General features: G+C 32.9%; 1 protein-coding gene and 1 long non-coding RNA gene across 4 annotated transcripts in view; both read left to right on the forward strand.

The window, feature by feature from the left end:
• LOC141531701 (uncharacterized) overlaps positions 1-26,427 on the forward strand; it is a 194,872-nt gene that overhangs the window by 135,328 nt on the left and 33,117 nt on the right. Inside the window, exon 4 of the mRNA XM_074249637.1 lies at positions 12,850-12,896. Within this exon, the coding sequence (XP_074105738.1) occupies positions 12,850-12,896 (47 nt within the window). The remainder of the gene's footprint in view (positions 1-12,849; positions 12,897-26,427) is intronic.
• LOC141531705 (uncharacterized) lies at positions 1,427-3,514 on the forward strand. 3 transcript variants are annotated; one of them, XR_012479973.1, is made up of 4 exons: positions 1,427-1,680; positions 1,767-1,853; positions 1,969-2,521; positions 2,607-3,498. It is a non-coding gene; the product is annotated as an uncharacterized LOC141531705 (long non-coding RNA). The 3 variants fall into 3 exon arrangements; XR_012479974.1 differs by having other exon boundaries at positions 1,428-1,680; positions 1,969-2,513; positions 3,011-3,514; XR_012479972.1 differs by having other exon boundaries at positions 1,428-1,680; positions 1,969-2,513; positions 2,607-3,497.

Here is a 26,427-nt window from a genome sequence, read left to right on the forward strand (position 1 = left end):
ATATAAATATATGAAAAATTGATGTGGGTACTCAAATAAAAGGTCTCGATGAGTGTAATCTTGGAGCTTATATCTTTAAAAATGTCAATATTTCACAAGATACAATGTCATTTCTTAATTATGTATCTAGAAATCATAATAAATTGACTATCGGTGAGAATGATATGAAAAAAAATTTTTCTTATCCTCTTAATAATTTAGATTTATGTCTAAAATAAATATATTTTAATCCAAGCATTTTTTTTAAACTATAATTTAAAAAAAATAAATGATAGTAGAAGACAAAAATTCACTTAAATTTTTTTTAGTGTAAATAATAAATAAAAAAAAAGTTAGCGCAGTAAAAAGATAAATTTTATTAGAATATTCTGACATTTTGTGTCCTCATCAGTTTAACACCCGGTATCCATTTCCCTAGTGTGACACCTGAATATTTAATGCCCCGTGTAAATTGCCAACCGCTACTGAATAAACACTACTTACTTCATGTATTATTAAACCCGTGTATAATTAAAATAAAACTAAAAAAATTTAAGTTGTTTATTAAAAAAAATAATTAAAATAATTTTAATCAGAGGCCTGATAATTTTGTTCCGGTGAGATAGAAAAAATAAATTGAAAAATTTAGTCAGTTCGGTTCAGGTGAGGGCGAGAAAGAGTGTAAGGTAGAAAAGAAGTGGAGGGTAGAAAAGTTTTCCTCAACCGAAAGAATTCACAAAGATAAGCGTCGAGACAGTTGGGGGTCGCTTTTACTTTTCTTAGCTCGTCTTTTACTTCTTGTACTTTTTCCTCCAAAAAGACAACGACATAAACCACCGGGGTAAAAAAATAAGAGGAAGAAAGAGAAAAATAAATATTAAGGAATAAGAAAAGTTTTTGAGAGGGACAGAGGAATGATTACAACAAACTTTTTTACCAGATATTTCCACGGCGACAACCACAAGGTCACTCGACAGGTTTTTAGAATTAATTTTTATAAAATATTTTGTTTTGTTAATGGAGATTTATTTTAGGCGCGAGTGTTTTGAGTGACAGAGTAAGGACGTAGTACTTGGGCGATACTTTGGAGTTTTGATAAATTATTCCACGTCAAAGCCCCAACGTGCATTCATTTGTTGAGAGTTAACTCTGTCATTGGCACCATCCTTCATTTTTTGACTGACAAAAAAAAAGGATAATCTTAAGTATTTAATTTTTTTTTTTTTTTATTTTAATGAATTAATTTTTGTGTTAAGCTAAATAATTAGTCAGTTAGCTTGCGAGTGATTGAACAAAATTATTATTATTATTATTTTAAATTAAACCATGGTAAATAATTTTTTTCTTTTTCGTAATTATTGATAACATACTCATTACAGATAATAAAAAATTGCAATAATTGGACATTAAATAACAGCAATTATAATAATTACAAATTTATATTTTATTTTCCAAGTTTCATGGCCGAACTTGAAAATACATCGATTATCTACGCATAATTTATTGCATTACTTCATTTTTAATTACCATTTTAAAGTATTTAAACTTGCAATGTGTATTTGAGGGTATCAGTAGCTGTCAGTTTACTAAGTAAACGATATCAGTACTTTTTAAAGTAACAACAAAATAATCATGAAGATCTTGAACTTCTTGATATTCTTCGTCATCATAGTGGCAGCCAACGCTATTCGTAAGAATTATGTAAATTTAATAATTTTTATTTTGGATAATAAAAATTTAATTTTTGTCAGTGCAAAATTTTTTCTACTGAATATTTTTTTTAATAGGACGCGTAGGAACCGGTCGCACAGTTATTAATCGCAATCCTTATTCCCAAATGGGCTAGTAATCTGGTATAATGGATACGGTTAAACGTAAATATAAATAAACAATTAAATTTAATTTTTCAATAATGTTACTTGTATTTAAGCTTTCCGATTTTTTTATAATTGTTTAAATTAAAACTTGTGAATATTTTTTTTTCTACAGAGACTTAACATGGTTCTTCAAAAAAAACACAATTCGAAAAATTAATCAAAAAATAATTTTATTTAATTGAACAATAAAATTGAATTTGAAGAAAATAGTTTAACTGATTTAAAAATATTTTTTAAACTCTTTTCTGATCAAAAAAAAAATTCTAGTGAAATATATTGTCAAAGAAAAATGATATTTTTTTCTAAGGTACGTCAGAAGCTTCTAAATTGGCCCAAAATAAGATAAACACAAGAAGAATTCTATCTAAGAAATTAAATTTAAATATTCCCAAGAATTTTATTCTCCACTCAAGAAATTTGTCACGTTTTAATTATTACGTGAATTTAAATAATTTACAAAAAGTAAGACTATCAATAATTGATTATTACATTATTAAATCCCGGACACTAAAAGTCTGAAACTGTAAACAAAAGCGAATGATTAAGAGGCGTATAAAAATTAAAAAGAGGAAAGTGGTTACGATCATCTGAATTCATTGTTTGGATATAATATATAATATAAAGAAGAGAGTATTCTCGTAAGAGTTTGCATGAGGGGTGAGTTAGTAAGTTTACGATGATACCACAATTCCCTTTACACCATTATACCCCTTAGTCTCGGCCCCCGTTAAAATCAGAGCTTCTTTACAGACAGAAGCGGTGTTCGCGATAGTGAAAAGGGTTCAGAGGGCGATAATCGACCGTAAAACTGAAGACGAAGGGCCATTAAGGCGTCGTAGACGTGCCATTACCACCCCAACATCGGAGTCGAATGTCAAAAAATTTACATTGTTTTTTAACTTTATTTTCCGCTCCGTTCTCGCTCCATCATATTCATTCCTCCCTAACACACTCCACACTCGTAAGAGTCTTCACTCAGCCCCTTGAGTTCTTTTTCCGAAAGCAAAGACACACGTTACATCTTAATGGCATGAATTTCCTCCAATAAATCCGTCGCTTCATCGCGTAATCGCATTCCCGGTTACAATGTATTCTGTCTCGTCCAGAGTTTAGTCCACCTTTTTTTTATCTATTCCTTCTTCTGAATTTTCTAGAGACTTGGGATTGCAGGAAGAACTGGATTACGGACTGAGGGTGGAAAATAAACACATGTAAGACTCTGTCTTCAAGTGGAAAACAAGTTAAGAGGATTCCTGTCTCACTGGCTAGTAATCTCAGATCAGTCACCTTTTCAAGAGACTGCTCTTTTCAGATATTGATACACGGAAAAAATAAAAGATTATCATTTTAAAAAAAGAAATTGATATTTGATTGCTTAAAAAAAAAATTAAATCATAACTTTGTCTTTAATAGTGTTAGTTTTTTCTATCGAAAATAATTTAGCTATTTCAACAACATTTGTTACTCCAAACAAAAATAATTTATTTACAATTTAAACCAATCGCTTTCTCACGTCCCTCCAAAATGAATCCGATGGATCTGAGGAAATACGTTGACATTGACGAAGTAGAGCGAGTTAGGGAAGAACGTCGTCGCTAATGTCGTAACCGAAGTGTCATCACACCCCCATCCAGAAAGACTTCTCCTCCCGAAAGCTTCTGTTCCGAGGATATATCAGTTTTAGCGAAAGGGATTGAGGAAAAAAGCAGCGGAGTTAAAGCTATCTCCGGGAGAAAATCCGAAAAAATGGTACACCACGCTGAAAGCCTGCCTAACAAATCCATGTTTAAAAAATCACACAATATCCATAAAAAGCATAGACACATTCGTTCTAAAATCTAATATCGAATTTTACCGGGTTTAAGATCAGGTTTTTCCCATTATTTTCCGAGGTCCCCGTAGAAAAGCCAGAAGACTAAGAGGTTAACTGGCCAAGGGACTGGAGCTACTCCCTGGTCTATATCCGCTCGCAAAACCAATCGCGACACCTTCAGCGGCATTCCGGTCCCGTGAACAGCAATAACGGCCAGACGATAAAACCTCCCCTCTATTTTTTTGATGTCCATAGGGAAGGAAGCAAAAACCAAACAGCTAGCACCGGTCTGGGGACATACGAGGAATGTTTGCTGCTTTTATTGCCCATAAAAGCAATAATACAGCGGCATTCAACGCGCGTGCCACGGGACTTAAGTATCAATGATGGATAATCGCAAATATTGTCTTGTTATTTATTCTTTGAACTTTGAATAAGTCCGAGCTAATTTCGTTTGAATCTTACGCCTCGAAAAGGTCGTAGTCTTTAAGACTATGCTCGGTTATGACTATCAAGCTTATTCATAATACCAAAGTAGGCACCAAATTGCCTGGGGCTGGTTTAAAGAACGAGGCGACGATGGCCTCGTTTCCGAATTACGGGTCTACTTTGACGGGACATCCGATGTAATGTGCCTGAGCTTTTGATAACAATCTTAGCTCTATCTTAACCTGGTTGGTGGTGGTTTATACTTAATATACTTAAGCCTCATCTTCATCTCTCATTTATTTTAAAATTTACCGCCTCAAAGGCTCAGTTGGATTTTTATGGTTTTTTTTTTTTTTTTTTTTAATGATTTTAAAAAGAGTAATTCTAAAGTAAAAGCCCCAATTATTGACACTATTAAAGACAAAGTTATAATTTGATCAAGTAATATTTTTACAAAATAAATTTTTTTTCTTAAAATGATTAAAAATTATTTTCCAGCAAAAAAAAAAAATTTCTGTTTCTAATAAATCGTAACTAATTTATAAAATAGAATTATCTCGATATATAGATGGCAATTTATCAATTGTATTGAAAATAACGTTTGGTAAATGGAATTAATAAAGAAGAATAATAATAATTGACAGAAAGAAGGATTAAAATAGACAATGGTTATAGCTAAACGCATAATACAGAGCCTGGTTTAATCCTTAAATCGAATCTTTGACTCCCTTCGGGAGGGGGGAGTATTGAGGAAGAAGAAAGGAGAGGAGGAAGGGGTAGCGTCAATAAAGTCAGCCGGAAACGACAGAGGGAAGTTTGAGGATCGTCAGGAACGTATTTTCTTTCTCACTTATGCACTTTGTTTAAGTTTTTGTCTTCTTATCCTTCATAGAGTCTTTTTCGGTAGTGAGTAGTCAGGAGTGCCCTTCTACCTCCTGCACAAATGGATAATGGGATCGGGATCTTTGCAACCCTCTCAGCCTTGCATCCGTTCCCGTCCTTTCTTTTGAGCCTTCATTTTCCCATTACACTTTGTCTTTCCACGAATTACCCCATATTCCGGGAGAACTTGCTCTCTTGCTCAAGAAAACATTCTTTTTTTCATTTCTTCGAGCTTAAAAAAAGCTCTAGTAAATAAAAAAAAAAAAAAAACTATAGTGGAGAAGAAAAAAAAAAAGTATCGGGGGAATCCAGAGACGACGTAGGCAAAAACTCTTCAGCTATCCAAACAGATCGCAGGGCAACACACTTGATTTACGTTACCCTTGGCGATAAGTCCAACTTACAGACTTAAATTTTACTCTCTTTTCTCTGGCGAGTTTTTCTTAGATTTTGTTCCGTTTGCTTTTCCTATTCGTCGTGCTCTTATTCCAATAACTATGAATCTATCACACGTCAAAACGCAATCGAGAGGTAAAACGATTTTTCTATGCAGACTTTTAGAGAAAAAATAAATTTATTGTATTTTTTATTTTTAATTTAAAAAGTTCAGTAAAAATTTTCCCAAAAATTTTTAAAAATTTTTTTAACGAGTCAATTGCAATAAAAAAAAATACTTTTAAAAATTTTCACTTGTAATTTTTATTAATTATCACATGTGAAACTTTTTAATTAATTAATTTTTAATAATTGCATTATTATAAAATTTTGAAATAATTTTTTATGTCGGCCAACTTTAGTGTCTATTTTAAAATAAAAAAATTAAATGAACTACTTAAAAAAATAATTAATATATTTTAAGAATAAAAAAAATTAAAAGCTACCAATCTAACGTTTAAAAATATTTCACCAACTCTACGAATAATTAATTACAATTTTTCACGAGTGTAATAATCGGTCTATTTTTTCCAGTTATAATTAAATTTATCTCTATTAAATAATTTGCTTTAAAAAAATTTTTTCTACAACTCTAAAATAAAACTTTTAATTTTTAGATATTTTTTTAATAAAAAATAAGTCCTAGTATTTTTAATTTCTAATAATAAATTCACTGTGAGGGTAAAAAGTGGAATTGACGTTGCAAAAAACAAGAAATCTATAACTGGCGCGTAAATTAACAACTGAGAAGTATATATTTTATTATTATCGACAATCGTCTGGGAATTAGCGGGTTATACATCAAGTTCGTTTTCACCGGTTGAGTATCCGCTGCTTGACTGCACCCCATCACTCACAGATCTTGAGCAAACGAGGGGTACCAAGTCGATCAATTCCAGCAATGCCTCAAAAAAACAAAACTAATATGCTTAAAAAAATAATAAAATAAATCCGTATTTTATTAACTTTTATTGTTATTTGGTCGGTGAAAAAAAAAAAAAAAGAAAACTCAATAAAGAATCTTGATTAGTTGTCTGGGACTTTTGGTGGTTAGTTAAGAGCACGTGAAAAGAATTCCAAATCGTTCAGAAAAGTAAAAGCCTAAAAGGGTGCCGGGAATTGGGAGCCTTGAAAAGGGTTGATTAGGGAAAGGGATTCTGAAGAGAAAAGCCTCGGCTTCTTCAATATTCCAGTGTCAATTTTAGCTCTTTCTTTCTTTTATAAAAATGATACAGAAAAAAATAATAGGAAAATGATCGATCACCTAACGAGTGAGTAACAGGTTTAATTGGATGATCGATCGGTCGGTTAATATTTTACCGGACTGAATTCTCGGTGAAAAGGGTTGTTTTGAGCTAAGGGTTGCTCACAATGTATGTCTAATATACGGCCGGCACGTGAATGTAATTCGCGGTGTAAATCATCCGAACAATGTCTTAATGTCCCGGTCATGCGACGCCAAGACGGAAAATCCGGGCTGTATTTAAGGCTGAAGAGGGAGCGGGTGTAGTTTAGTAAGGTGGTAAGAAAAGGGGTGTTACCAAATAGAGAATAAACCCCCCCCCCGACTACTTTCTTGGATCCATTCAAAAGGAAATGAATTAATGCTCCTGAAATTTAAATCAAAGTCCATTCACGCTTTATTTTTTATTTATATTAAAACTTTTAATCATAAATATTTTTGTCAATAAGTTAAAGATTTATTTTAAATATTTTTTATTTTTATATCAAACGTCGATAAAAAAATTATGGCTGCTCAAAGGACAGAAAATTTCTCCTATTGCAAGCCAAAAAAAATTAATTGTAATTAAACAAAACAATATTAAGCTCCTTTTTTATGTTAAAATAGCAATTGATTAATGAAAAAAATTAATCTCTTTCTTGTAAAAAATAATAATAATATTTTCATGCTTAATAAATGAGATGACATGAACCTGATGGTTGAAACAACCCCAATTGACTGTAATTTAACAAAAATTCCCCGAAAAAAAAGTTCAGGTAAAATATTGGTGACAATAACTTAAGATGATTGCCTTATATATGAAACTTCTCACCCCCACTGGCTGTGGAGCCTCAATTCAAAGCACTTTTGTCTCATTGAAGGGGGGAAGGAACGAGAAAAATGGTCGTTAGACAAATGGGATGTTTTATCTGGCATTACGTCTTTTTATTTGAGCTGAGATTACAACCCGTCGGTTAGGTTGTTGGGGTAAGAGTCCCGCGATCGGAGAGTGTAGCCCAAAAAAATCTCAATGAAATTTATCTTACTTGAATTGATATCACTCTAAATGAATTCAATCAATTTGCATCCAAATACATTTATCATAAAAATATAAATTTACATTTAGGATATTATTTTTATTCACCCCTGCTTTTTTTTAATTTATTTAATCAAATCATATCAATTTTTTCCTCTTTTTAGTGAATTTTTTTATTGCACGTCTCAGAACGCGTTAAATTTTTTTTATAATCTGTATTGTTAAAAGAATTTATGATGATAAGTATTTAGGCTGCATTCGAAAGATGACCTTGTATCTCGTGAATTATTGACATTTTTAAAGATATAAGCTCATCCCAATGTCACACTCATCAAGACCTTTCATTTAAGTACCCACATCAATTTTTTATATATTTTATATATTTATATATATTATATATATGTATATATAAAAATATATAAAAAATGCATGTGGGTACTCAAATGAAAGCTCTTGATGAGTGTAACATCGAGATGAGCTTATATTTTAACAAACATAAATATTTAAGAAAGTACAGTGCAATTCAACAAGTCATTATTTAATAAAGCAAAATTAAAAAAATTTTTTATTCACTAAAAAAAATTTTTTTAAATACAGCCATTAATTTTGATTATTCCCCACTTACCGGTGGCATACTCTGCCATTTGTCTTATTAATAAAAAACTGATATTTTAATAAAAACCGGGGAATAAAAAGGCAGTCTCTTATAAGTATGTAATAGTTATTTATTTTTAACGGGGGTAGCTACTACCCCTTCTTTTCTTGGGAACCCGGAATTTCGTATTTACAACCCCGTATCGTTATCTCGAACCGCGTAAAGAACACGAGAATGATATACGCGGTAATAACAGGCCGGTTGTTGGGCGGTGAGTGAAACTAAGGGGTGAATTTTCGTAATGCCCGTAATGCTTCGCTATTTCACATGCACTGTACCATCCCATACCCACTTTGTGTCATGTACTAACGTATCTCTCACTATACAGGGGTCTACTACATAAATATATACAATATATAAATTTATTTTTTTATTTTTATTTTTTCATCCATTTTCACGGGTTTTATTGCCGGAAAAGAAGTTGAAAAATTTTTTCGCAAGGGTTCGTAACCCCTATCATATAATTATGTCTTATTCTTGCGGGGTAATCGCTTAAATATTTTTTATTGCTATCAATTTAATCCTTCGCAGATTTATTGTCATCAATTTTTGTTTTTCCCGTACAAAGTTTTACGGGAATAAATAATAAATAAGTTAAGAAATTTTTATATTGAAGAAAAAATAAAAACTTGATTTGAGAAAAAAATTTAAGTATAATAATTAATTAAATTTAGTCAATAAAATTTTGATTAGAATGATTTTATATTTTGTGTTATTTTTCGAGTGATCATTTGCAAAAAAGAAAAAAAAATGTCTTCCAAATATACTATCTCTCATCCAGTGAATAAAAAACTAGTCTGTCATTGACATGTGGCTAGCGATTGGTAAATCAAGAGCTTCAATTGTTAAATGAACGTCTTAACGGGTTAAAGGGGTTAGTTGCAGCAGCAGCAATAACAACAGTAGCAACAGCAAGGGTAGAAACGATTATTTAACGATGTGTCTCTTCGTCGGAGGCGAGAGTCCGGACTGTTGTTAATTGCTGCTGTCACTACCAGCCAGTCAATTGCCACCAGATAATTTTCTTTCGCTCTTTTTTTTTTCAGAAAAATTAATAATATTAAAAGAAATTTTTATTTTTATAAAAATTTAAAATTTGGCGGTGCGTGAAAACATGTCTGTAATGTCGCGGAGTAATTTGCCCGCTGGCAGGTATTTACCCAGCTCGGCAGGAAGCGACACGGGGTGAGTGCGGACCCAAAGAACCGTGACGACTAAGAGCATTAAAGAGACGTTTTCCGGGTCTTCTTTTGGGCAATGGAAGTGAAAATGAAGAGCAGCGAGGGTGGCAAGAAAGGAACTTGTGAATTTTCTCCCTATCGGCTTAACACTCCGGGTGGTCTCGCAACCTTTTCTCTCAGATGACGATTCACAACCCTTGAAGCGTCACTACCAGTTCTCTTACTCATCGAATCATTTACTAGATTTAATAGTTTGATAAATTATTTTTATGGCAAAAGTGGGGACGATTATTTTAAAAATAATATTTATTATTATTTTTTAGACTCTAAAAATTAGAAAAATATTTTTGCTGTGAAAGAGATACTTTAATTGAAAGTCTTATAATAATTAAGATAAAATATAATTTTAATTCGCCTTCTGATTTTGAGAGTACCCCTATCCGTTTAACAAGTGGAGTAAGTACCTATCTCAAGTTGTATATTCTATATAAAGTCTGAGTTGCGGCAGATTAGAAATTCATTTGAATATTTCCACCGGCCGTAGATAGCAAGAACAACTACGCAACGTGAAATGGCGAAAAGATGCGGGAAACCGAGGGGTGAAAGATACAATACATTCTGTAAAGTAGAAGGCCGTCGAGAAAACCATCTACTAAATACAATCTACTCCTTTCTACCACAAAATTCCATTTTAACTATATAAATTTTATTATTATTATTATTTTTACCATTACTATTTAGTAATTTTTAATCAAAGAATTTTAATAATAATAATAATAATAATAATAATAACTAGCCATTTTTTAAAGATATAAGCTCATCCCGATGTTGTACTCATCAAGACCTTTCATTTAAGTACCCACATGCATTTTTGATATATTTTTCATATATACATATATATAATATATATAAATATATGAAAAATTGATGTGGGTACTTAAATGAAAGGTCTTGATGAATATAATATCGGGATGAACTTATATCTTTAAAAATTTCAATATTTAACAAGATACAGGATCATTTCTTAATTATATATCTAGAGATAGAGCAAAATTATACTTATTCTCTTAATAATATACATAATAAATTTTTAATATTATTATTATTTTTAATTTTTTTCTTCACATAAAAAGTTTTTTATTTAATTTAAAAAATTCAATACATCCCTTATCATTTGACGGGAAATTATGAAAAAGATAAGAATCAATATAAATCAAAAATTGAATACACAGCTGAAAAAGCATTCAACATTTCTCTAGTAACTAATACATTGACTTATATATATTCTTATCATAATATTTGATGAATTAACTCGACCATCCGTCTACTAACGACAAAAATTATTATTTGAGTTATCGAGCCAAAACTCAAACGTCAAACAATTAATTAGTAATTAACGCTGGCCAGCAGAGCAGACAAGAGTGCTCTCGAGGGTGTAGGGCCTGTTTCCTGAAGGAGTTCGGGGTTAAAAGTGGGTTCGACTCCCGGTGCAGCCGAGGGTGGAAGGGGGAAAAAGAGGGAGTGCAAGAAACTTTAAAGTTCGAAATTTTCGAGTTCTAGCTTATAATTACCGGACAAACAGTTAGCCGCGGGTGTAGGTGGAGGTGAAAGGGGTGCCTCAGCCCTAACTTACTCTGTACTGTCGAATCGATCATTGACCCTCGGGTTATTTTTTAATCGATATATTTTTGTAGCTCTTAATAATTTTAGAGCAGAAAATATTTATCAATTATTAATTTTTCATCAAAGTAAAGTTTTGACAGTTTATAACTCGAGTGACATGAATTATTATGGTGGTTAAATGTTACTTACCTTTTCCGATATTTCGGAGGTACTTTATCGATCCGCATTAATTTTTCACCCACTTGTCCACGGAAATGTGTCAAAAATTAAATTATTTTAAGTTAAAAGTTATCAAAAATTAATTTGTTAAATTTTCAATATTTTTGGATGATTTTCAATGAGCTGTAACTCCGAGGAAAATGATCGTATAGCAACGAAAAAAAAAGCAAATTGTAGCTCCAAGTATCTAGTTCTCAGATATGACCATAAAAAATTTTTTATCATGTTCGGGTCTGGAGAAATCCTAAGAAAACTACAAAAAAAAATTTTCCAAATTTTTTCTCGTCTTAAAAAAATTCTACGGGCTTCAAAAAATTTTTTTCCATTGTTTCAATGAAAAGCTTTTCTAGAAAATTTAATGTCCTTTAATTTGATGTAATTAAAAAGCCTGTACGATGATTTGCCGCGGAGTTATCGTCAATCAAAGCAAAAAAGTACTTTTTCACATTGACAATCAATAACTCTGGAAATAATGATCGTATAGAAAATCAAAGGACGATTTTGAAAACTACATAAAATTCTTTAGAAGATACTGTGAATAGCTTTTGTCAAAAAAAATTTTTTTTTATTGAAAACTTTAACTGAATAAACGACAAAAATTCGCATAATTAAGGATATTTGGATAACTTGGTATAACTTTGGATAAAATGGATGAACAAAGGATATCATCGGTAATTTTTTAACCTTCAAGTGTCCCCTAAAATCCCTGAAAAATTCAAAGCGCTGTGATTTTGTTTTCATAGTGCTCCGAAGCTTCAAATTCTTTGTTTTTGCAAAAATCACCATTATGAACAATTTTTCGATTTTTGTTCATTTTTTCAATGAAAAAAAAATTTTTTTTCTCAAAAATCTTTATTTTTCCAATTAAAGAAATTAATTTTTCAAGAAATTTGAAAAAAAAAAAATTTCGTTTTTTTTCAAAATTTTTTTTAAATATTCTGAAAATCAATTTCTTTAGAACAATAATTGGATAATAATAATTTTTACGGGGGTAATTTAGTCGCATCTGTTTAGCGGTTTGGTCGCATTAGAGAGCAGGAGCCATAGCGAATGCTGGCTACTGGAGCAGTGATCAATATTCCTTAGTTTCGCCGGATAGGAGTCCGGAGTTTGAATCGTGCACCCTCACTTCCTTAGCGATAGGAGTTTCTCTTCTCACCCACAGGCATAAAACCGCACTGTACCCAGCAACAGCCCGTTCCACCCTCGTCTTAATTAGGAGTCTGAATCTGCGGCGGACACGCGTAAGGGGTTTGCTAGTGAACCCCCTCACACTTACCACCCCCGCTTTCCCTTGGCTGTGTCCGAAACATTATTTGCCAACTTTCCAGACACTACATTTTTTATTATCATTATTAATATTATTTTTATTATATTTTATTCAATTATAGAACATATTAAAAGCATTTCAAACTTTGTGAAAATTAACGAAAATAATTGATTATTATTTCAAAAAAATATTAACTATTATTATTTTTTTTTTTTTTTTCTGTTACAGAGTCGCCTCCAACGAGGCGGGAGTATCCCCGCCGAATGATGAACAAGGTGAGCAATTTATTCTATTAATTTTTCAACTAAAAATTTGAATATTTGTCCACTAGCTGCGGACTAGTTTAATTGTTTAATGATGGTAAGTCTGGAAATTAAGAGTTCGAGACTAAAAAATTTGACTTTTTATAAAAAGTAATGTATTCTGTGATTAAAATATGTGCTCGGATATTTTTATATTCAAATCGAGACGACTATTGCCCTCATACTTTGTCTCAAATAGAATTTCTATTAAATCTATTGAATAATTAAAACATTAATAATAGCTTTAAATGAATATAATGTTTGTTTCAAAAATTGAAAATTTTCGACCAATAAAAATTATTTATAAGTTCAGGAAAAAACCTTAAATTTTTATTACATTCCACATAATTAATACTGTAACGGGTTAACAGGCAATCAGTAACCACGGACGATCGATCCAACGTGTTTAATCAGTTTTTCGGCTAGCTCACTGTGATAATCGCGTGCGCATTTCAAGGGTAATATATTTTACTCAATATCCTTCAGCCGATCAGACCACAACCCTTTCTTATGCATGCAAAATATATAAATATATATGACTATAACATCAAGCCGAAGCCGAAGCAATTTTTAATAAATCTATACGTCTCTTAGCGATTGTTAAATAAAAGATTGACGGTGACAACTATTTTAAAGTCAATAAAAAAATTAATAATAATAATAATAATAAAATTGAAAGAATTGTTGTAGAGTTGTGCAGAATGTATATACAGTCTCATTTGTAAGCCCTCTACGTCTTTAGCTTTTCCTCATTATGCATTGCACATGAGAAAACTTCGAGACGTTGATTCTCCCTCTCCCTCATCTTCACCCTGTGCCCGGTCTCCTTACGATCCCCGAGAAGGCTGTACAACCAAAAGCTTTCCTCTCACCTCTTAGCTTCGCTCATTGGCTGACGGTCTCGCTTTTCGCGCTTGCGACTTTCGCGTACCTAGACTTCTTTATAAACTTTTAATGACGGCAAATCCCAATCGAGAAAACGCATACGATATAGACTTATACGAGCTGAAAAGTTTGCTAACTTAGATAAATTATGTCGTGTTCATTGAATCTCAATTATAGACACATTTATTTTTATTATTAGAAAAATTACAATTATTTCCATTTGTATCAAAAAAATTGTAGAAATTTCACTTAATTAATAATTTTTCATTATCGTTGTTGTTGTTATTTATTATTTACTTAAAGTAATAAATAGTTTACTCAACAGAACAAGGGTCTAACTACAGAAACACTCCTTAAATATAATTTGTACCATTTCGAGCCGGTCGTAAGGAATGATCATCTTACACACGTGGGAAATAGTAACCGGGCTTGCAGTTGACCGCAACTATAAGTCGACATTAACGATATCATGCTTTAAGAGTTTCCTTGTATTTATTTATCTTTTCTATTACCCAGTAAATAATTCTTATCACGTGGTTGTAACTTGTGTCACACTAAATTATCATCTTACACAATTTTGGAACGACTTCTATTATTATCGGAATATAAACTTAGAGTTCATTCTATGCACATAAATATAAGGGTGTGTGGGTATTATGTATGTAGGATAGGTTAGACGAAAATACGCATACCTTAACCCTCTTGTGGATTCACAAGGAACTATTTTCTCCTCCCATCACTTAACTCGCGAGTTCTACGAAAGTTTAATTCAACTGGGCGGGCAGCCGGGCGTAAATGCTTGAATGATTTGTTGCAAATCGAAAGCACCTTGGCTCTTTTGCCACCCTCTACATTCACCCTTTCTGCACTTACATTGCATATTATATATAACTTACAACATATAATACATCTCTTTATCTATTCACACGGATGTAGGTACTTTTGTCAATTCACGACTTTGGGGTATCTTTAGCTTACTCACACGTGGATAATTCCGATCGCTGAACTTTGAATTTTGCTTATATTTTCATGTAATTTATATTATTGACGCGATTTTTAATTAAAAAAATTTTTTTTCATCAATTTTTCTTTTTTTGTTTTAAGAAAAATTATTTGTGGAAAATTTTAATCAAAATTTAGAGATATAAAAAATATAATGACCTTTTTTATAGAGAATTAAAATTTTTTTTTTGAATTTCAAAGTTTTATAAAAATATTTAAATTCATTTTGTTTTTTTTAATAAAAAATTTTTTTTTTTGAATAAAATCGCACTTAATTTAAAAAAGTAATAAAATTAAAAGCTGTTAAAAAAGTAAGTGTTGCAGCTCCACTTCTGCAGCACCTCATAAAGGTCCTTAATAAAAATCCCAATCTAAACAAGCTTAATTTACGCCCGCCACATAATTACCAACCCCCAAGGGTCTGGGGTTTCGCCGGCGGTGGAAGCCGTTAGAGCCGTAGAAGCAAGCCACTTCTGAGGCTGTCTAAAAGTGAAAGAGGTAGAAGCCCGAAGAGCCCGAGAAAACTGAATAGGATGAAAATGTGGATGTAAAAGTGGGCTCTTCTGCCTTTACTTCTGCCACATCCGAAAGTGAAGAAGACAAGACACAGAGCTGCGTCTCTTCTGTGCGGGGGAGTGTAACTGAGACGAAAAGTGCGCTTTGAAAAATCTAAGAGGCGTAAAGCATTAAAAGGGTTATATAACATTCATTAGGAGGAGGTCAGTCTTTGTGAAATTTCCCTTGGAAGCCATCTCGGTCTCTGGTCTCCCTCCTGCAAGGCTTGTTCATTATTTCGGTCTCTTTTCAGTTATCACTGTCTCTTGGGTGTGTGCTCGTGCTCATACTCAGGCTCCCAGTGTAGTAATCTGTAAGTGTGTGTTCGTATGAAGGAAGGGATGGGCAGACGAGCTGATGAAGATGTCGCACACGCCGGGGACTACGCCAGATTACTCGGTCCGCAGCCCCGGGACCCTGGTCAGGGCACATGCTAATTGCTTTATTTGACATCAAGAAATAATGTACTCGGGCGCTGGCTGTGCCTCTGCTGACCATCCTATTCTCATTCTGGCGCTATCTACTCTTAGTTATACTACTCCTACTTACTCATTCCATCTTCCGGCTCCAACTCGTCCTCGCCATTTTACTAGAGTTCATTACTTTTTATTACATTTTCACTTTTACCCGTAATCAGTTATGCAGATTTCGGTTTGATCATTCACTTTTTCGGACCATTTACTTTTATTAAATACAAAATTGTATTTTTAATATTTAAATAATAACTTGCTTTTATTTTAGCTTTATAACTTATTAATATGATAAATTATTTATATTATTAAGAAATTACCTTGTATCTTGTGAACTATTGACATTTTTCAAGATATAAACTCATCCCGACATTACATTCATCAAGACCTTTCATTTAAATACCCACATCAATTTTTCATATATTTATATATATTATATATATGTATATATGAAAAATATATCAAAAATGCATGTGGGTACTCAAATGAAAGCTCTTGATCAGTGTAACATCGGGATGAGCTTATATCTTTAAAATATATATTATATATATGAAAAATATATCAAAAATGCATGTAAAAAAAATTCTATTAGTTCTTAAAAATATCAAATGAAGTTATAATATGATGCTATGATAACTGAGATAATATTTGTAAATTAATTGAAAAGTAAATATTTAAAGTGGTTTTCCTGTTACCTTCCGAGAGGTGTAATGCTCCCTAAAAGGAGAAGGGGGTTAAAAGTGTAAAAGAGCTTGGACCCTTAAGTTTAAATGACGGACAAGAGGAAAAAGGGTTTTGCAGGTTATACAGCCTGGTCTGAACCCTTGCGGACCGGAAATTTTAATTTTCATACCGTAATTTTCGCACATAATTCTTCAAACACTATTAAGTACACTTACCCGATGATTTACGGCGGTAAAATAATAAAAAAAAAAAAAACAAAGAAAAAAAGGTGAGTCAACAAAAAATTAGGGATTACCCGGCTCGACAAACTTATCCATGAAAAATTAAACATGGAGTGGGCAGGAAAAAATTGCTAGAGCTGGAAACTTTTTTCCGTAGGGGACAGGAAAAAATAAATGTACTCGGATCGATGTTGTGGATAAGAGGGAGGTACCCTCAGTTGAGAGGTATTATACATCGATCAGGGGGCAAAGTCAGCGAAGTAGAGTAGAGACTACTTACTGGCACGGGTATAGCTGGTCGTTGACGAGGGAATGGCACACGCAGGGATGATGCGACCTATTACATTTTACCTCGACACCTGAGCCTGAGACCCCTCATGTTTATGCCCGGCGACGAGAGTACGCACCCGAATTGCACCAATTACCCTCACCCTCTGAATTAACCACTGGTTTTATACATTTCGTAAATTTTATACATTTTATACATTATCCGAAAAATATATAAATATATATCGAGCTTTTACCTTATGGTGGGTAAAAATATAAAGAGTATATTCGCTATCGGGGGATGCACTTCATATTTTATGCTATTGATTTTTTTACCGGGTTAATATTTTTTTAGAAATTTATTTTTGAAGAAGCTTTCAACTGAGAGAAATTCAAATTATCTATTGGAAGTGTTGGGACAGAATTAGGTGGTAGGGACAATTACCTTGATTGGTCAGTTAATTTTTTATTGTAGATAAATATTTATAAAATTTCTTTCGAAATTTTTTTTTCCAGAATTTATTATTTACTTTATGATTATAAATTATAATTAATATCACTGGAGATAAGACCCGCATGATATTGACGGTCGGATTATTTAGTTAACCTTTAATTTAACGTAAATTATCTCGAGTAAAGAGCATGATGCTCATAGATCCGTAAGTAGCATCAAAGAACTCGTGTACTATTTAGTAATATCTTTCCACTTAGTTAACCATATTCACCGAAAATATCATCATTTAATACATTGAGAGAACATTTGGGATAAAAATGAAAAAAAAAAAATTAATAAATAAATAAAATGAAATTGAACTCTATAAAAAATCGATCGGGTGAAAATAATGAATTGAAAACAAAAAAAATTTTATTGGACGTTCTATTAGAATTCGTATCGATACAAGCTAGTTTTCCCGTGACGGGGGACCAAATTTTCGAGGGTGGAATATCTGAGCCAATATTCACGGGAAATCTAAACAGGACTCGAAAATAGATTCTCGAAACGAGAACATAATATCCATAAATAGCTTACCCGCTGAAATAGAAATATAAATATAAAAAGTAAGGATAAAACTTTTCAGACAATATTTGGCTCATTGACTTTATCATGTATGCACATATCTTAAGAAGCTTCTATTCCCTATGTCCCATGTCCGAGATCCGTTGCCAGTAATTGTAATTATATTCAACAGTAAACCGATTATCATTAATAAGCTGGCTCATTCACTACCTACTTTCGTCCTTATAAATATTTTCCGCTTTTATTAAAAATCTATTTTCGAGCGATCTATTATAAGCTCTAGATTACTGATGACTATTTTATGACTTTATCAGTATCCACAAGAGCAAATTAAGAATATCAAATGATTTATTTATTGAGAAACTTAATAAAATACAAGAGAATTTGAGAAGAGATGGAAATAACAAAGAAATTTAAGCTTCAAAGATTTAAAAAAAAAAAAAAACAAGTTAATATTTTAGATAATTTTAGGTAAAAAAAATGTTATCGACAGTTAATAGTGTCTGGTTTAGCCGATAGGTGGCGAAAATAGTCCAAAGTTTTTCGCTTACAGACTGGTAAGCCGAGGAAATAAAATTGTAATTTTAATTTCGAATTAAAATTTTTCACATGTTTGGAAAAAATAAATTACAACCAACTTTGGCTCCAAAGTATCAATACCCAGCTTACAAACGAACTGTCGCCGGTTATAAACAGTAGAAACTCAATCCAGCAAATAATCAGATTATAGAACGAATTTTCCGCGTTGTGTTGTAACTGGACCCTTAGTTATTTTGACATTAAAATCAACGGATCCAGGACGTAGGTCAGCTGTCCTGTTACGCTCGAAGGCTTGGGCTGTATCATTCACACAGACCATGCAGCAGAGAGGGACGCAGAAAAGCTTGAATTAAAATGTATCAAGGAGTTTGTAATTTGCGGTTTGGGAACGGGCGATTTGGAATAGAGGTTTTACAGGTTCCATCAGAAATTATCGAAGCAGAGGTGGAGGTAACGTTAAATTCGGTGGTTGGGGCTTTTGGTAAAATAATCGAGTGAGATACTCTGGATAGGATGGAGACGGAGATGGTTCGAGCTCTATTATGGTAATTATATGATAAATACAACAAGGCCTCTAGCGCTGTCTTCTCGTCTAGTGGCGTAGTCCCTCCATCAGTGGCAGCCAGGAATCTCTCACTGAATTTAGCGTCGTCTTTTCTGGCCCCTTTCTCTTTTCATCCTTTCTACCTCAAGCTCGAGGAGACGGTTTCCTAATTCTCTGGTTCTCTCGTTCTCTCCCGGTGGTTTGCTTTAAAATACGCCGCCTCAAGACGGAATGCAATTAATCTTTCTCTCATGGTGTCTCTTGCTCCTTCGCCATCTCTTTTATGCTTTTACGCATCTCTTTCTTGTTCTCTGGTAGAGCTCCAGCTTCCGAGATCTCTAGAATCGTGTAAGCCACTCGCAGATCCGAGTTAAAAGGAGAAGTGTTACCAACTTAATGAAGTACGACTTCTGATGCGTGCCAAAAGGGAGTCTCAAAGACCAAACCCTTGAAATCTCGACTAAATACCCTGTTCATTTATAAAATATTTTATCCTTTTCAAAATTACAGTTTAGAATTTATTTAAGCTAAATTTTTTTTTACAAACATTAAAAATAATAAAAAAATAGTCAGCTAAAAGGTACTTTAAGGGTTATAAATTCTATTTGAGACAAAGTATTAAAAGTCTATTAAAAGTCAATTTTTTTAGTCTCGACCTCTTAATTAATAACTAATCCAAAAAAATGAAGAAAATTAAAAGAGAAGATTTGATAATACGATTGACTTTAGATAGAGAAGGGTAATAAGTAATATATCATTGATGTAAAGATACAGAAGCTAATTCACTGATTCAGCTCCCACATAGAATCATTATAAATAGTCATAATTACAACAGTCGAGCGAGCGGCTAATTCAATTACGCTGATTAACGTTGTACGTTGCACCTTCTCGAGTGGATCCAGCTCGGAGCAGCAAAGCAAAAGCACCAGAAGCAAGGATACAGGGAAGCGCACGAAAATCGAGAGTATAATACTCTTGTGCACAGTGTGAACAATCCCGAGATGGAGTGAGTAAGGGATGTAAGAGGAGCAACAAGAAGAGGAGACTGCTCTTATTCCTCCAACGGAGACACTGCGACACTGCGACCTACAGACTCAGCGGAGCACACAACACAACCGAGAACGTAGAACACATTAAATACATATTGTATACATGGAAGTATCCCTGGCTAGGATCCGCCAGCACCAGGACACTCTTCTCTTTCGTATCCTTCAGCTACTTCCTGTTCCATCCTCTCGCCCTTCACTCACCCTCACGGTATTATGCTTATGCATAGACAAGTTATAGCCGAGCTAATATGATTATCTTCTCCACGATGAGTTACACTCACTCTGGATAAATATTAACCGAGACTTTATTTTCTTTTATAATATTTAGCCAACTTACTGCTCTTAAATTAATATGAACAGCGCAGTTGGGTTTATTGATGCTGAATTTTGTTTAAGGAGATCCAAGTATCTTTCTAGTGTAAAGAATGTCCACGAAAATTTGTTATACATTTTTAAATTAATTTTTAAATCAAATTTTTTTTTAAATCGTTAACTGCAAAATTTAAATTACAATTTAAACCTTATTATTTAATTAAATATCCCGGAAATTTACTGTTTTTTAATTATTAGGCTACGTAGATTGAATTTACAAATTTTCAGGGTTTTAAAAATTCAACAACTTTGCGTGGATCTCCCTAAAAACAATTAAATATTTTAGACTTGTTCAAAAATTAAAAAAACCCTTCCAAACTTAAGAATGTCACGTCAAAAATTCTCGCAAACAAACTACTAACCTACCCTCAGGTATTCTGCACTTGACTACCCTTCAAAATTCCAAAAGTCAATCACTCTCCAAACGAACTTATAATTACCCAGCTGAAAAAAAAAAAAAAAACTTAACAATAAAAATAAGAGGAAAAATGTAGCCTTAATATTCTACCAAATAAGATTAATCCTGATTAAATAAACGTCAAAAGATATTACTGAGAAAAAAGATTGAAGGAAAAAAGCTAACAAATAAAAAGGACTTGACGTTGAAGATTACCCCCGTCGTATCGGATAAACTCATTACCCGTAGGTAATTCCGTCGATGCTACTGAGGGTTGGTATCAAGGGTATTGGCCTTGGACCGGGTCTGTCCACGTCGAAGCTCAGTCAAAAGCCAAACTCGCACCGAGTCTCCTCCTCTCCAGGGGTAAATTCATCAGCCCTCCCATTTCTTCCAGGGATTCTATTCGGAAAAGGTAGAAAAGGCCCGCTGGCGTTTAATACCAATCGTTGAATATTCCTCGAATGGTCCTTGATATTGAATTGACTCCTTGCCTAATTGTAACCTCTACCATCGTTAACCCTCTTCTCGACAATCCTCACCCTCGCTTCGAAAAATTTCCCGTTCTCGTTTTGAAACGACATCTGCATAATTCTTACATCAATCGATTCTGCGATTCCTCGTCGCAGTTTGTTTTTAATTATCCAATTCCGATTCCACTTCTACTTGGTCTTACCGTACGTTTTTCAGCTCGCGAATTTTATTTCGGATGACCAAGCCGAGGGTTTAGAAAAAAATTAACTCCTGCGGTAGTAAATCAATTCACGAAGCTCTTCATGTTCTCTCGGGCATGTTAGCCAAAGGGATAATACCGCAAAGTCAACGGTCACTTCCTTTTTTTTTTTTTTTTTTTTTTGTTGTTGTTGTTATTTCAATTTGTCCTTGTACTGAGTAATTAAAATCAAGGACTTTCAGTTTTAAGGAAGACTAAACGCTAATTATTCTGGTACTTGATTAGTCGAGGATTATTTTTTTACGGTAATTAAACATTTGAAGTTGCTTTTTTCGCGATTTTTAAATCGATGACTTTTAAAGAGATTCAGGCAAAGTAGTGAAATTTTTAAAACTTCTTAAAAATTATTTAGGGAGATTTTTTAAGAACGGAAGGTGAGATTAAATGTAGGTTGACTTAATCGAAATTAGGAATATTGAATAATAGATTAATATTAAAAAGAGAGAAATTAAAAGTTTTAAATTGAAAATTAAGTGACTAAAGAATAAGTTGTCGACAAAGCAATTTGAAAGCGATGACACAGGATCAAGGAGGTTTTAGGGATGGAAAGCAAGTTATCTTCAAATCGGAATGTATAATAGACGGGACGTTTTCGGATTACTAATAAGTCACAAGAAGCATTTCTCTCTAGAATACTTAACTAATCAATATATGCTTAGAAAATAGAGGTTCAAACTAAAGAACACTAATTTTTATAATTTAAAATAAAAGCAGTTTCTTATCTTTATGAATCATAACAGGGAACTTGACCACTCAATGAATATAATTTAGATTTCTATCACAATGACGCAACCTAAAGGCTCCATTACCCGTCAATTAACCTTTTAAATTAAATACCTGCTCTCATATCTAATTTCATCTATAACAATTAAAAATTAAATTATAAAGGTTGAATAATTACTTCCTTTTAAGTATCATGACAAAAATCTGTCATGATTTTAAAAAAAAAATGCTTTTTATAACTTAAAAACTATCGAACTCAAGAATATTAATGCGCTATGTCATTAAGTAATTAAACTTTTATATAAATTTCAATAATAATTAATTTTTGTTATAGAATTCTACGTTACAAATTCAGTAATAATTACTGCAGTATAATTATAATAATTAGTAAAAATTACAAGTGATCATACTTCATGAAAATTAGATTAAAAAATCGAAAAGTCGGTCAAATAAATAATAATTTTGTCATTTAAATTATTATAATTTAATTTTGATCCAATTTTGGTAAAATTAGTAATTTTCGGAGAAGAAACTTTTTTTTTTTTTTTAATTTTTATGGACATAAAAATTTTATAGCACGATTTTCGATAAAAAAAAAAATTTTTTTTGGGCGAGGGAGAGTTTAGATTAAAAAATTTTTTTTATATATTAAAATTGTATAAAAAAAAAAAAAATTTGATTTACTGTAAAATGACACGCATGAACACGCTTAATATAGTGTTTTGTTGAATGAAGTTTCTTCATTGACTTCAGCGTGACAATAGATTTCAGTTAATAGCACTAACAACATCACGAAGCGAGTTGACTTCATAAGAACAATAACGAGCTCTATTAATAGAGAAAGGATGTGTGGCGTGTCAAAGAGCTCCTGACGCTCTGAATCGCTTAAATAAATAAAGTAGTAGCTTTATTGGACAAAAAAGAATAAAGATATAAATATAAATATAAATACTCTCAAACAGAAATACGATAGAATAAATAGCACGAGTATGAAGAGCAGAGACAAGAGAGTCATGGGAAGCACAGATAGTGAGCACATAACAGTAGCGCATCCCCTCGCCCCTTTTACCTAAACGGGGGTGCATTTTGCCGTGAGGCAAACGACGACAAGAGACAAACAACAAAATGGAACGATCTAGTTGCCAGGGGCTATAATGCATCCACGTCGCACGGCACGTCCTTCATTCCCCACGATGTGAATTGTATGAGCGGAGGATAAAATAAAATAAAATAAAATAATAAAAAAGAAGCTACTCGATTCCCGACAGATCACCACTGCTGTCCAGCAAGCTCGCGTTTGATAGTCACCGAGTATTGAAAAGAATTTTTTGCTTGACTACTGCACAGGTTGCTTTTTATTTTACTTTATTGTGCACGAGGTTTGACGAGGGAAAAATAATTCGAGTACGTGCATGGACTGCCCAAAAAGAAAGGAAGAAAGGGTGGACAGGTAAGTCAACAGGTGGTCACTACGCCAGATTGTAGCTGGACGCCCACAAACCCCGTGGCTATCCATCTATCAAGGGCTTTGTGCCCCTTTTCGGGTTTACTCTGCCTCGTTGATGCTCATGCCACCCTGCTGCTATCATAGTTCCTTCTGATAGTCGCTTGTTTTTTCGGTAAAGTACCTACGCTTTTATCGCCGCGTTTTTATTTTTTTTTGTCACAGCGATCAAGTGCAAAAAAAGAAATTCCAAGTTTCAAAGGCTGGATTTTGCTGGAAAAAATACTGCAGGGATTTTGTAACTTGTACTGTTGATACGGTAAAATTTTACAAACCTTGGAAAATTTTAATTACACACTTCGTAAAGCGGATTTAATTTTTAATAAAAAATTTTAGTCAATGTCTCACTGTATTTTCTTAATGATTGAAAATTTTAAAAATATAAGCTCATCCCGATATTATACTCATCAAAAGCTTTCATTTGAGTACCCACATGTATTTTTGATATATTTTTCATATATACATATATCTAAAATATATAAATATATGAAAAATTGATGTGGGTACTCAAATGAAAGGTCTTGACGAGTGTAACATCAGGATGAGCTTATATCTTCAAAAATGTCAATTAATCACGAATATTGATAATAATGATAAAATGATATTTTTTTTTTTTTTTTTTGATAACAGTAACAAGAGAATGAAATTTGTAGGATAAGAATAGTAGAAAGGATTTTTAATATAATTAAGTAGGAATTGTGGATGCCCAACCGGTAAGAGAAAGAGTCTTAAGAAAGGGCGAGGGGGTTGTTGGGGAGTAACTCGAGTTGTAAGAAGGGTTGTATTCAAGTTGCCTCGGAGGCATGTTAATGCACTCAGAGATCTTAGCACTTACACTCTAACACGTCCATGTCGGAGCACCACCGACTACTCACCCCCGGTAGTCTAACCACCCTATTTTACCTCCTGTCCCATTCCTAAAAGACTCCTCTTTATTCCTCCTTTTTCTACCCCCAGCGATTTTCTCTTTCTCGAGAGAGAGAACCCCAGCTCAACCGCCTCTAGAGGGCTTTCACGGACGACGCCTTAAATCCGGATCTCTGGCACCCCTTCCAAGGCAGACTCTTCCGTGCTAGCAAGATGAGAAACCTCCCACCCACTACTTTTATTCTTAGAAATCTTAATCGAATGAGAGTTAAAATTTAACCATTTCCTTTTTTTTTTTGTTTTATTTTACCACTCACTGACACTCACAGACTTTCACTCTCCTCAGTGCACGCATCAACGACCATCAGATTGTTAAAAAAATGAAAAATATTTTTTTTTTTTACTATTTATCCGGTCTACGTTAAAATAACCAACAGAAAAATTTTTAAAATTGCATAACTTCAGCGCAAATGATTCAAATTAAATATATTTGCAATTATTAATTAAATTAAACGTCCATTTAATTAAAAAAAAAAATATATTACACCTTACAAAATAAAAAAAAATTGCAATACTTTGATTATTAAATTCTTTCTAAAGAAAAATTGATTTTTTAGTAAAAATTTTGCTAAAATTTTTTTTAATTTATTTTTTCTAAAAAATTGTAAATCTATCGACTTTAAAATGTAAAAAATTTATTCATTAATATTTTTTAATTAATTAAATAAAAATTGAGAAAAAATATGATGGACTTTCCAGCATTTGGTAAGTCCTTACATAATTTATAAAAAATTTCTTCAAAAGAACAAACACTGCATGCTAATCACTCGACCCAGATAGAATAATGAATCAGTATTCTCTCCGTACCATCCCTTGGCTACGTGACATCTTTTTACTACCCACTAACGCTACAAGGTGTAAGACTTTCCCATCCTCGACATTAACGAATCCCAAAATACAATTTAAAAAGCCAGTTTGTGATTTTTAGCATGCCATCCCACAACGATTTAGTAGGAAGCCACGGAATTAAGTAAAGTCTCTTGTGGGCTAACGCACCAGTTTTAGTCGGGATTCGGCTTAGCAGGGAAAAGGATTCTTATTATTGCTCTTAAGGGATTACACCCTCTAGTTTAAGGGGAGGCTCTTGTAGTCTGTAATAACAGGCCTTACCGCTCTGTCGACTCACCAAGAGGATCCACCTCTTCATTTAGAAATCAATAACCTACCAACTAGCCCATATCAATAGTTCAACTACTCACGCCCCAAATTTTACCTCGATTTTCTACCTAAAAATCCTTCCCTTGAAGCTTTGCTAAGTTTTTCCAGAAAACAAGACATTTATAAACACGAGATTAGATTTGTTGAGATAATGCCATGGGAGTTAGACACCCCCGTTTAACCGCAGAGTCCTAGGGTTCCACTTCTGCGTCTTAATCCCAAATATAACCCAGGCAAGTACTATTACTCGCGAAGCCACTCTCTGTTCCAAAACACACTGCGTTAAAGACTCTAACATTAACTACGAACCTCGGAATTAGGACCAAAAAAAACATAACTAAAATCGGGAAGACTGGAAAATATTTTGTAAAAAGTGAAAATATTTACAGCAACAAATTTATTATTTTCCAAAAAAAAAATTAGTCAAGTTGCAATAGCAAACCAATTTTTTACTA

The sequence above is a fragment of the Cotesia typhae genome, unplaced genomic scaffold (assembly GCF_013202065.1).
Source record: "Cotesia typhae breed Kobodo isofemale line unplaced genomic scaffold, CoteBio_Ctyphae contig_50, whole genome shotgun sequence".
Classification (NCBI taxonomy): domain Eukaryota; kingdom Metazoa; phylum Arthropoda; class Insecta; order Hymenoptera; family Braconidae; genus Cotesia; species Cotesia typhae.